This window comes from Schistocerca piceifrons, chromosome 6 (assembly GCF_021461385.2).
Source record: "Schistocerca piceifrons isolate TAMUIC-IGC-003096 chromosome 6, iqSchPice1.1, whole genome shotgun sequence".
NCBI classification, from domain to species: domain Eukaryota; kingdom Metazoa; phylum Arthropoda; class Insecta; order Orthoptera; family Acrididae; genus Schistocerca; species Schistocerca piceifrons.
Genome location: NC_060143.1, coordinates 306,899,439 through 306,912,613, shown reverse-complemented (window position 1 = coordinate 306,912,613; position 13,175 = coordinate 306,899,439). Strand labels below are relative to the sequence as shown.

General features: G+C 37.7%; 1 protein-coding gene across 3 annotated transcripts in view; it reads right to left on the bottom strand.

The window, feature by feature from the left end:
• LOC124803093 (melanoma inhibitory activity protein 2) overlaps positions 1 to 13,175 on the bottom strand; it is a 166,598-nt gene that overhangs the window by 81,327 nt on the left and 72,096 nt on the right. For all 3 annotated transcript variants that reach the window (XR_007017204.1, XM_047264245.1, XM_047264246.1), the window contains exons 9-10: positions 4,548 to 4,643; positions 2,530 to 2,800 (exon numbers count right to left, since the gene is read on the bottom strand). Coding sequence is in view for 2 of the 3 variants with exons in the window: in XM_047264245.1 (XP_047120201.1) it covers positions 2,530 to 2,800; positions 4,548 to 4,643 (367 nt within the window). In the remaining variant the exon portion in view is untranslated. The remainder of the gene's footprint in view (positions 1 to 2,529; positions 2,801 to 4,547; positions 4,644 to 13,175) is intronic.

The following is a 13,175-nucleotide window of genomic DNA, read 5'->3' as shown; positions in this document are numbered from 1 at the left end:
TGTGTATTCAAATAGCTCCAAGATTACAGAGCATATTTCTATTATCAATAGTCAACACTTTACTGAAAATATCAGACTATTGTTTGAAAACTAATGGGTGATTATTTTCAATCACATTGTTGTGTACCAGCATGTGATTCAATAGCAGTCTATTACCACTGGAACTGGCCACAGATGCACTCTCTCTTACATTAACTTCCTCACTGTGTTTGTCAATACTATAGCACACACAACAAATGAACAATGCAGTGTGATATACAATCTAATGAATGTAGGTAATTCAGAGCATTGTATCACACAAAATTTTTTGTATCTCAATGAATGACAAAAGATTTAAAAATGTTTAAATAACATTACATAACACAAACTGATAATGCTTTGTCAACATTTTTCAATGTGGTTTTTCAGTCAATAATATCATTACTGTTCTTCTTTTAGATGAAGCACACCAAACAACTGCAATTAACTACTACATACAACATTATTTTTCAGGTGTTTAGGTAGTTGAAAAACCTGAAAAAATTATTCTGTGGGTAGCCATTGTTTACTAGCCATGAATGCACAATCAATTTGATTAAAATTCAATTTGGATGAATTGAAAACTATTTATTTCATACCTCATTTATCCGATTATAAGATGAGGTCTTTTCTCCAAATTCATCATTCTAAAAATACGGGGTCGTCTTATATTTGCAGAATAAACTATTGCTGCTGAGGTCAATGTTTCTACATTGTTAATAGATTAATACAGGAGTTGCCTTACATTTACAGATGAATCATTGGCTACTGAGGTTTCTTACACATTTATTTTGAAGAATTCCATAGGGTAGGGATTAGTAAACAATGCTTTCATTTGAATAGGCTCGACATTTCCTGATACGCTGAAGCACTTTAAACAGTATAGATCTTGCTGAAACAATCAAGTGACATTTGATGCATGCACTAGTACAAGGGAAACACAAGAAACTACAAACTAGCCACTACAAAAACCTAACACCCTACTTAAAATTTGGTAATTTTATGAAAAACAGCTGGAAACAACATTAAATTCTATCAGCTTATAAAATTTTGTTGTCTTTGGACATGTTAGCAATAAAAGTTCTTGTACATGCATTCATACAGTACACAAATGAGTTGCAAATGAGAAATTTGGTCACTGTTCATGTATCAGAATACAGGAGAGGAAGTCACCAGCTCCTAATCAGCTTTAGAACAAGATGATGAGATCAAGATGAAATGGGAAAGAACATTAATCCAGAATTGAATGTCTAACAAAGTGAAGAAATCACATTAAACTGACTGCAATTGTTATCTCAGAATAAATTACAGCGGAAAAACAGTTCACTGGATCACAGGCCAAGTGTAAGTTCAAGAACTGGACTGAATCCTGATTGCAACCCTTTATTTATGAATTAGTTATTATTTTTACGTATGATCTGTACCCTAGAAATTATTGCCATCCATGATTCACTATCCCTCAAGCACAACACTACAGAAGTGTTGCAGGGGGAACACTGACACCAGCTTGGCTGAGAGTGCGGGAAGGGGAGTTGAGAGAGGGAGGCAAATTTCACTGTGCTGCCAACCACGGGAATCAATACTTCGTACTTTGGCTTCATATGAACATCTACCATGTTTGCACTGCAGTTTGCCTGAATCCCTTTGTGTTCGGAATCAAACTGACTTTAAAATTGGGTAAATATTCAACAACACACACATTTCTGCAGGAGATGCTAAAAACCTACAATGGAGCCAATGGCATGCTTACATATTTTGTGCAGCAGTGTTGGCACTCACCTTCGGGAGTGAGGAATGATAGGGCGGGTGAGTGTCAGCTACTGTTTCTACACGGCCAATGAGACAGACAATATGCTTGGAAGCAAGAGACATAATAATATTCTCATGTCAGTACAGAAGTGAAATTTGCTATGTGTTCAGAAAAAAAAAAAAAAAAAAAAACCAGCTATATTCTCAGGTCCCATCATAATCACAACCTCAGAAATTGCCACATATTTGGAAGAAGCAGATTTTTATTTGTGACACCGAAGACATACATTTTACAGCTCTCCTATTAGGACGATTATAACGACGATTAAAAATTGTGATACCACAAATGACCTGCTAAGCAAACAAAGAAGGCAGTGGGGACTAAAACTTAATGTCAACAATTTCTTTTGTTTACCTTATTTCCCCTTGTATTACTAAAATGCTGACAATTAGAAAATGTGTAAGTTTTGAATATGTGTAAGGTTAACTTTTCAGGCAGTCAATAATAGTTTATAACTTTGATTAGACAGAATATGTTACAACACGAATTTTTCTCAAGGATCCTCTTTTTTTTTTTTTAAAAAAAAAAAAAAAAAAAAAAAAAAAAAAAAAAAAAAAAAGAGTGGAGGGGGGTGGGGGGGAAGGCCATCTTATATTTGGGGTTACCTTATGCTAGAGTAATTACAGTACATAGGACTACAGAAAGACAAAGGTGTTAGCTTAAAGGTAAGTCATGAGCCTGGGCAACAAAGAGCAATTCACCTTCAAGCAATTTCCTAGCCACTTCTTCATCATGGAGACGATCCTTCAGACTGTCACGATCCATTGAGACGAGTGCAAGTTCAGCACGGGCATGGCCTACATCCAGTAATGTATCCAGCTGCTCTGAACCTTGTCCCTCCTCAAAAGCTTTTAACTGGCGGAGACAGTCTTGCAGTACTGTCAATTCACTGTCACGCATTGCAACAGTTTCCCGGGACTCTTCCAGCTCATTTGTTAATCGACTAATCTCCGAGCGCGTACTCTCAGTTATCTGTCTCAAAACAGTTGAATAAGTTAGACTGTGACAGATTCCTTTATAGGTACATAAATATTTGTCATACAGTATTTGTCTCCACAATAATACACAATTTAAAAATATAATTACTATAAAAATTAATTTTAAATTTTTACTATACCAGGAAGGCCACTTCAACACTTGCCTAACCAAAGAATTTTAATTGAGAAAAGAAAACACAATGGATGTATCAATAATTACTTGAGTTTCTACATTCAGCAGCTTTTTTATGCTTATGAAGTAAGGTTAATATTTTCTTTTACACAAGTGTATTTATTGTGTGCAAATTGGCTATATTCCACTGGCAATGGTAAATATTCCACTGTTCCATCAATAATATTCAGAAAGCTTTGGCAAACATTTCACAAATATACTCAGCCAGCAAGACTGAAGTGTTATCCCAAACAATGCTCTATCAACAACATACTTAAAAGGAAAACATAAGAGTTTTAAGTCATGTTGACATCACAGTCTTCAGGGAGAGACCACTGTACCAACTCGGATTTGACAAGTAAGGAAGTTTTAACTGGTGATGTCATTACCGAAGGAGCTATCACAACATTTGACAGAAATGCTTTATGAAACCACAGAAAACTTCAATGATGACTGTCGGACAAGGATCTGAACTTATGCTTTCCAAGTAGCAGCTAGTTCCTTTTTACGTAAGCAGCTTGATCTGGCAGCATTTAAAAAATCTGTATGCTGGTAAGCTGTTGTAAATGAAATGCAAATAGAGAAATTGTGAACAATGTTTTTATAAAATTATTAACTGGTGTTCTTGGTGGGAAACTCAAAAAGATAAGATTTATTCAGTTCTATGCTGTGAAAGATACGGTGCCACCAAGAAAAATAAAATTCATAATGGAATGCCCAAAATTTGTGGAGCAGCATATTGAGAAGAATTTAAACAGTAAAAACTGAATACCTCTATAGTTTTGCTATAGAAGTTATCAGTGCTCTACAGCTTTTCAAACAATGATGGCCCACAATGTAATATTTTGTGATAACTCACCACTTTATAAAAAGCTTTTCTTGGAGAGGAGAAAGTAAACTGTATTAGATGAGACATCTTTCAAGAACACCCCAAAGAACTGTGTGTTTTGTAAGGGACCCATAGAGTTCTCAAGGTGAGATTACAGTTACCTAAATATGGAAAATCCTTTTACTAATTAAATTGCAGGGAGTAAAGGAATAAAAGCAAGGTGCCAAACTTACTTCGCACAATGTGTATAAATAACAAGTACTTTTGTCAAAAACTAAATTGATGTGTCAATTGGTACTCTTCATTAATTTGTGACTATGTCTAGCAGACCAGAGTGCAGCCTCCAGCTTTCACTAACAAACTGTATGCTATTGGTCTTGTGAGGTAGCTTAAATAATGAATGCATACACAGAATGGTATTCAAATTCTTTCCCTGGCCAATTTAATTTAGCTTCTCCTAAGTTTTACAGGTTCTTATCTGCAGATTGTAGAATGTTCCTTCAACAAAGCCACTTCCACTTCTCCCATTCATGGCTGTCCATTTGCACCTAGATATGAATGGCATGTTAAGAAGTGATCCTAATCAAAACTGTGAAGATGGGCATGGTCCTGATGTGGTACAGAAGTTAACGTGTTAAAATTAATAAATTTCAATACTGATAACGTACAACATGATAACAAGCAATATACATTAAGACCATCATATATGGTTGACTGGCTCAAATTGCTGTAATAAGGTACCTGAGATAGTTGTTGCTGAAGGGCTCTTATCTTTTCTTCCATTTCTGACATCAGGTCAATTTTTTCCTTCTGAATTTTGAGAAGCGAATCTGTTGTCTAAAAAAAGAAAGTTATAAATTTTTATATTTACAACAGCACTCAATGTGAAATAACTTATATGTAAGGTAGACTGCAATTACTTGAAAATTTTTGAACAATTATTTTGTTCTTGTATTAATCAATAAGGATAGCTTCTGTGTATTTACATTGGGCTTTATGTATTGATTGGTGTATCAATGATGCCAAGAACTAATGGAAGATAATTTCAAAGAATACTTAACTGTTATTTTTAATAGTAATGAAAAATAAATCCAAATTGTTAAAAAAACTTGGGGGGGGGGCTGAGAGAGAGAGAGAGAGAGAGAGAGAGAGAGAGAGAGAGAGAGAGAGAGAGAGAGAGAGAGAGAGCCTAAAATGCTGGAGTGGATGCTCTATATTTCTGTGGGAGAAGCACTTATTACTGATATCTAATATGCTGTACTGTAAGCACAAACTGACAATATCATTTTACACATGTGTGGCGTGGAGTTAATGAAATTTTTGATAAATTCATCTTTCATCAAAAAAAGTAATCTCCAGTTCTGGAATAGTTATGATTGCTGGGATAGCTGCAACTGCCTTGTAAGTGAAAACCACAAGTGACCAAGAAGGCTCAAATCAAGGCAGCAAGATGGCCACTGTGTTTAAGAATTTACCTCACATTCTAATTGGGCATTGACCATCTGAACTAAATAGAGATGAAAACTGTCTAGGAAATTGTGATTGATGGCATCAGCAAAGGACAGAAAAATGTATCTTTGACAAAACACTGAATAGTTTCAGACAATGTGGAGATACATACATCAATCAATGTCAGTTCCTCTCTGCACCATAAAAGGAAGGAAGATTGGTATTTAACATCCCATCCAAAAGGTTTAAAGCCCCTTTGAAAATGAGGTCATTATAGACAGAATTCAACAGTTAGGTTTTATTTTTTTGTTGAAACCTTTTTATGCACATTTACTAAACTGTGATGAAAAATGAAAATGAAAGCAAGACTGATTAATATTAGTCAGTTTTGTGTTGTTGTTAGACAGATAAGAATGTTTGTTCATGATTTCTGTGAAGTTTTATTTGTTTGGACTTCTGGACATATGTTGTTGTTGTGGTCTTCAGTCCTGAGACTGGTTTGATGCAGCTCTCCATGCTACTCTATCCTGTGCAAGCTTTTTCATCTCCCAGTACCTACTGCAACCTACATCCTTCTGAATCTGCTTAGTGTATTCATCTCTTGGTCTCCCTCTACGACTTTTACCCTCCACGCTGCCCTCCAATACTAAATTGGTGATCCCTTGATGCCTCAGAACATGTCCTACCAACCGATCCCTTCTTCTGGTCAAGTTGTGCCACAAACATCTCTCCTCCCCAATCCTATTCAATACCTCCTCATTAGTTATGTGATCTACCCATCTAATCTTCAGCATTCTTCTGTAGCACCACATTTCGAAAGCTTCTATTCTCTTCTTGTCCAAACTATTTATCGTCCATGTTTCACTTCCATACATGGCTACACTCCATACGAATACTTTCAGAAATGACTTCCTGACACTTAAATCAATACTGGATGTTAACAAATTTCTCTTCTTCAGAAACGCTTTCCTTGCCATTGCCAGCCTACATTTTATATCCTCTCTACTTCGACCATCATCAGTTATTTTGCTCCCCAAATAGCAAAACTCCTTTACTACTTTAAGTGCCTCATTTCCTAATCTAATTCCCTCAGCATCACCCGACTTAATTAGACTACATTCCATTATCCTTGTTTTGCTTTTGTTGATGTTCATCTTATATCCTCCTTTCAAGACACTGTCCATTCCATTCAACTGCTCTTCCAAGTCCTTTGCTGTCTCTGACAGAATTACAATGTCATCGGCGAACCTCAAAGTTTTTATTTCTTCTCCATGAATTTTAATACCTACCCCGAATTTTTCTTTTGTGTCCTTTACTGCTTGCTCAATATACAGATTGAACAACATCGGGGAGAGGCTACAACCTTGTCTTACTCCCTTCCCAACCACTGCTTCCCTTTCATGTCCCTCGACTCTTATAACTGCCATCTGGTTTCTGTACAAATTGTAAATAGCCTTTCGCTCCCTGTATTTTACCCCTGCCACCTTTAGAATTTGAAAGAGAGTATTCCAGTCAACATTGTCAAAAGCTTTCTCTAAGTCTACAAATGCTAGAAACGTAGGTTTGCCTTTCCTTAATCTTTCTTCTAAGATAAGTCGTAAGGTCAGTATTGCCTCACGTGTTCCAGTGTTTCTACGGACATATATAATTCAAAAATTTCTCATCAACATACAGGCATATTTTTCATCATAGAATTTCAACATATTCAGCATTACTGCACAATTAACAAAAACTTTAATAATTTCTAAATTAAGTTCATAACACACAAAACACACCAGAATATGTCTTACCACTAAACATTCATATAAAAAGCATCATACATTGCAAATTGTTGCAAACAAATGCATACCAGATGGGAACAGACAGTTGTGAACAGTGCAAATTGTTGAAAACAAATGCATACCAGATGGAAACAGACAGGTATGGATTCCACAACGTTCAGTAAAGGTATCACAGTGGCCTGGTGTTGCAATGCACATCCAAGGAATTAAAGTCTATAACCACACCCAAAAACACAGTTGGGGTAGGGGTTGAACAAACAACATAAAAATGCTGGCAAAATTTCCCATGGTTAAATTGTAGCCAAGCAATAATTGGTGCATTAAATTTTGTGAACACTTGAATCAAGAAGTGCATGCTCAACGTCAGCAATTGTCTCTCCTTAAGCTAGTAAAGCAATTTCAAAAATTTGTTCTGTAACACATGTTCAGGCTGTAAGAAAAGTTGAGTGCTATTATTTTATCATATTTGCACTTACTGGTCTGGACAGTGTCCTTTAAGGCAAAGCATGACTAGTCTTTCTGGTTTGAGCTGCAAGATGGCACAGTACTTCTTGCATCTTAAAACTCACGTGGTTGTTATTTTATTAGTTTTATTATTGTTGTGTACCATGCAAGAGGTACACAAAAAAAACCATATCTCTCAAGTCCACACTGCAAAACCTGGACATTTTTCTGCTTCTGAGCCACTTCTTCCAGCATGTTGTGTACATCCATCGATAGTGTGGACTGCTAAACTGGGAACATTGTCAACCTTGAACTACATTGTATCTGCCTTGGTGCTAGTGGACAAGGTGTACTGATGGACAGGAACCAAAATACGACGTGCCACGGACACTCAGACAGTTACTAATCAGCAGTCAGGCAGTTCACTCCAACGCTTGGAGTTAGTTCAGTACAGTATTCTGACAACTATCACCCAAGTCAGTGATCGTTATTTACAGAAAACTGCAACCAGTTACGGGATGTCTGAAAACTTACTATCAATGATGGTTACAATATCTTAAACTGCCAAGAGACAGCACAGTTATTCAGATATCATTATATTAGGTTAGGACACCATGTGCCAGATCATCTGACATTTTTCTGAGTTGGTAAAACATGAAAGACTTGACAATTTTTGACAATACTCAAGATTTGACAACTACAAACTGCTGCTCAGTGCAAACCCACAGAACTCTTGTCAACATGGAGCGACAAGAGAAAAGAAACATAATGGAGAAAAGAGAAAAATTACTAAGCAGGGCAAAATTTTATTTCTACTTAAACTTAAGAGTGCACAAGTTATATTCATTGATTTTTTGTGGCAACACTGTGTGGCTTTATTCTGTGACTGATACATTCCAAGACTGCTAATCAGTTTCATTTCCAGAAATGATTTTTTATGAATTTTACAAACAGTTCTGAGGATATCTTTTGGACATGACCCAATCAGAGCTCGCCCTACAACCTTACTGCAACAACTGTCTGCAGCTCATGAGCTCATGGTGGCACGCTTCAAGACAGGAAGACCGATGACCAACAAAAAATGACCACTACAGTCCAAGCTGCCACCACTACCCTTTCCAGTATTGCATTAAAAAGCTGAGTCCTCGAACAACTACATCCAGCAACTAGAACAGCATTACCTCACACATCAGAGATCAGGTGATGCTGAACAAAAATAGTTTTTATTAACATATGAAGATCCCACTGTGTTTCAACTTCTTCATAGAAACTGTCCCCTACTTGTGAACCAGTGACTCTCATATACTGACGTTAAACAATCGCTTGCAAAATAATTTGACTCTCAAGTTCATGTTGCTGTTGCTGCCAGGCATAGATTTTTCTCAATGTTCCAAGAAGTCAAATCAAAGCTATAAACAGTAGATTACTCAATTACAGAACCTGACTGGGAAACATAAATTTCATTGTGAAAATGGTCGCTGCAAGCAATCTTATGCACACTCATTAATTTGTGACAGGCTTATCATGCATTCACCTGACAATAAATCAAAGAAGGGCAGTTTGGTTTAACAAACACATCTTTATAAGTTTGTTTGCTGTTGATTTGGCATACGAAAAAATGCATGTATTTACAGAAGCAATACAGTGCAAAGATGCTGACATATTAATTACACATCAACAGCTGGCACGGCCAAGCACACAGCAAGGCCAGATCTGGAAATTGCAGACTGAGCATGCTATGCTGTAACATAAACCACACATAGGGTGATCGTGTCTTATCGCTGTTGCCCAGTCTTTGAAATTACTGTACAAAGACTGGGCATACAGCTGAGGCATGCAAAACAAAGTACACTCATGCATATGGCAATGGCAAATGTGTGCAAATTCAAAAACTTGCCCGGATGAATCATGAGGTGAATGTTATCTTTCATGGGAATAAAAAGTTGTTAGCTGTTAACTCTTCAAGTCAACAAAGTGGAGAGCAATTTTCAAATTGACACTGGGTTGTCAATTTTAATCGTTAACCTGTAGGCCTACAAAAAGTTAGGAATGCCAAAGTAAACAGACTTTCAAAGTTTGCTCTTCAGTTACAGAAATTAGGAGATTCCAGTAAAAGGACAATTTTCAACAGATATTAATATATAAACCATTTATGAAAAAGGCTACATTTGTAGACATAAATTTAAATAAATAAATCAACGAATTTACAAAGACTGGATCTCTTCAATGTTTTGAGCTTCCTTCACAAGGGAAGAAATCAAACTCAAACTGACGTTCTGAATGGAGGGTTACATCAGGTTACATCAGCTATTGCAAAAATCTGATACTTTTCCCAAAGCAACTAACAGTACTAAAGGTTATAAGACACAAATTACACTGAAGGCAAATGAGATGTCAAAGTTCTGCAAATCACACTACATTCCTTTTGCGATAAAAGGTAAAATAAAGGAGGAACTCTACTGTCTTCAACGGAATGTTGTTACTGAAGCCATAACCAGTAGCCAACAGGCAATGCTGATCATAGTTGCACAGAAACTGAATGGTTCAGTTCATGTCTACAGAGATTTCAAAGTGACGGTTAATTCTCAGTCAATTATGGATTCATATCTTATTCCCAAGTTGGAAGAATTTATTTCAAAGTTAGCTGGTGGTGTGTACTTTGGGAAACTGGATCTTAAACAATCATATTTTCAGATTTCTTTGGATGAAGATACTGAGCGATTTATGGTGATAAACACACCATTTGGTGTCTACTGTTACTACAGGTTACCTGTTGTAGCGGCCAGTCTGCCATGTTTGTTCCAATGGTACTGCACCAAAGTTAAGTACCATTCGTAACATACTCGTAATAAATATTATTTGCTCCTTCTTGCTGAGTTGCCACATCTTTGTAATAGTGCTACCCTATCAAGTGTTTATTTGGAAGCATGCAAGAACACAAAACCCGTTCCTTTGGCCAATTTTGAACCATCTGTTCAAATATGTCTACCACTGGACCATTCAGGTATGCTGTCAGCCATTATTGTAGTTACCATGAAAAAATTATTGAGCTTGGACACTCAAGACGATGAAAATCATCTTCTTCCATCATCATCATCATCATCATCATCATCATCATCATCATCAACATCAACCAATTATAAGTTGATTAATACCAGTAGATGACCATGTCGCTGGGAACCTTGTAGCAATTACAACTCCCTATGTACAGCTATGCTGTCAGGTACTAGGACAGGGTGTATACGTGAACTGAACACACAAGTTACAACTAGTGAAAGCATAGTCTATATCAGTAGCTGAGTGGTCAGTGTAGCTGACTGCCAAGCTGAGAATCCGGGTAAAATTCCCAGTACTGCCAGGGATTTTTCCTTGGTGGGAGGACTGGTGTGGGGGGCACTCTGTCTCATGAGGCCAACTGATGAGCTACTCGACTGATTAGCAGCAGATCCCAGATCAAGAAATCGGACAACGACCTGGAGAATGGTGTGCTGACCATGTGCCCCTCCATATTGCACCCAATGACACCAGTGGCAGAGGACGACATGGCAGTTGGTCGAGCCTATAGGCTCCTCTAGGGCCAGGAAGTGGAACTTAGCTTTAGTGAAAGCACATTCTTTTAAATCACTACGAAAACAACACCATCATACAAAAGCAATAGGCAACCTGGGGAACCCTGTTCAAAATGTTGTATATTGTACAATATTTTGTGTGTATTCTGAAGGTAAATATCTGAGTGCAGGCAACTTAATTTCATGCATGAAGGAAGCAACAAATTTTGAAGGCAGTAATAGACGATGTTAATAATATTAAATAACATGGGCTCTGGTATCGGTATGGTCACTGTGAGGGTTTATTTATGAAGAGGATTGATACTGTGTGTGCATGGAAGAATGCAAAAGATCTGAGACTGTAGAACATTCAGGATTAATTAAATTACCAAAAATTCGAAAACCGTACCCACACAAGGTAAATGTGTTGAAAATGAGTTATAAATTTGGTGTCTCCAAGTTGTAGTGAGGCAAATTATTGTCATTCAAGTACGATCAGCCACGGTAATATTCATCATAAACTTATATTTATGTCCTAATTTGAGTTCCAAGGAGTACCACAGAAAAATGATATAAGATGTGCTCCAACAATGGTTTTCAATCTACATACTGCCATACATCATTCACTCTTGGCTAACCATCAATGCCCCTACTAGACTTCCCAGGAAATGTCATATTGTCACTTGGTTATTGAACAATGAAGACTCCAAAAATTCATCACAAAACAGAGCAGAAATGCTGATTCTTGTTAGTGCATGTGCATACCATAATCACAAAATATCTGTGACTTCAAAAGAATGTGGGCACCTTACAATTGCCATTACAATCATATAACACTGATATGTGCTCTGGTAAAATGGTACGTGCAGAGAAAAACAGTATGTTTAAAATTGTAGCACTGAGGAGGACTTCTTGCTTTTGTTGCTGTGATCTTCAATTCAAAGAATGGTTTGATGTATCTCTCCACATTAGTCTACCCTGTACAAGCCTCTTCATCTCTGTATAACTACTGCAACCCCACATTCATACTTAGTGTTCGTATGCAACTTGCTAGACAAAAGACTATAAAGTTGCACAAGTCACACCAAAACTCAAGAAAGAAAATAGAAGTAAACCCCTGAATTACAGACCCATATCACTGATGTTGATTTGCAATAGAGTTTTGCAAAACATATTGTGTTCAAACTACACACATCAAAAAAAGTTTAGCATCACCCCAGTTCCCAAAACTCCTGAAGGTAGACGTTGACTGTGGATATTGTATCACAGACACACTCCCTTTTACTGTTCAGAGATGTCACTAAACTCACAAAAAGATGTAAACAACCATGCATGAGCAGCACCTATGATATGGAGGGGGCCCAACAGCCAATCAGTTCCAGTCATTCCACCAGGAAGGAGGTACAAGGCTCATATTGTTTGTAGTTCAACGATGCCTAGACTGTCAATACCGTGGTTCAATCGTGTCCACATCGTTACTTTGTGCCATGAAGGGCTCTCAACAAGGGAAGTGTCCAGGTGTCTCGGAGTGTACCAAAGTGATGATGTTCAGACATGGAGGCAATACAGAGAGACAGGAACTGTTGATGACATGCCTTTCTCAGGCTGTCCAAGGGCTACTACTGCAATGAATGACCGCCAACTATGGATTATGGCTCTGAGGAACCCTGACAGCAACACCACCATGATGAATAATGCTTTTCATGCAGCCCCAGGACATAATGTTACGACTCAAACCGTGCGCAGCCGGCTGCATGATGTACAACTTCAGTCCCAACTACCAGCTTTACAATCACGACACCATGCAGTGCGGTACACATAGGCCCAACAACATGCTGAATGGACAGCTCAAACCTGGCATCATGTTCTCTTCACCGATGAGTGTTTCATATAACTTCAACTAGACAATCGTTGGAGACGTGTTTGGAGGCAACCCGGTCAGGCTGAAAGCCTTAGACACACTGTCCAGTGAGTGCAGCAAGGAGAAGGTTCCCTGCTGTTTTGGGGTAACATTATGTGGGGCCAACGTACGCTGCTGGTGGTCATCGAAGGTGCCACAATGGCTGCACAATATGTGAATGCCACCCTCCAACTGATAGTGCAACCATATCAGCAGCATACTGATGAGGCACTCGTCTCCATGGACG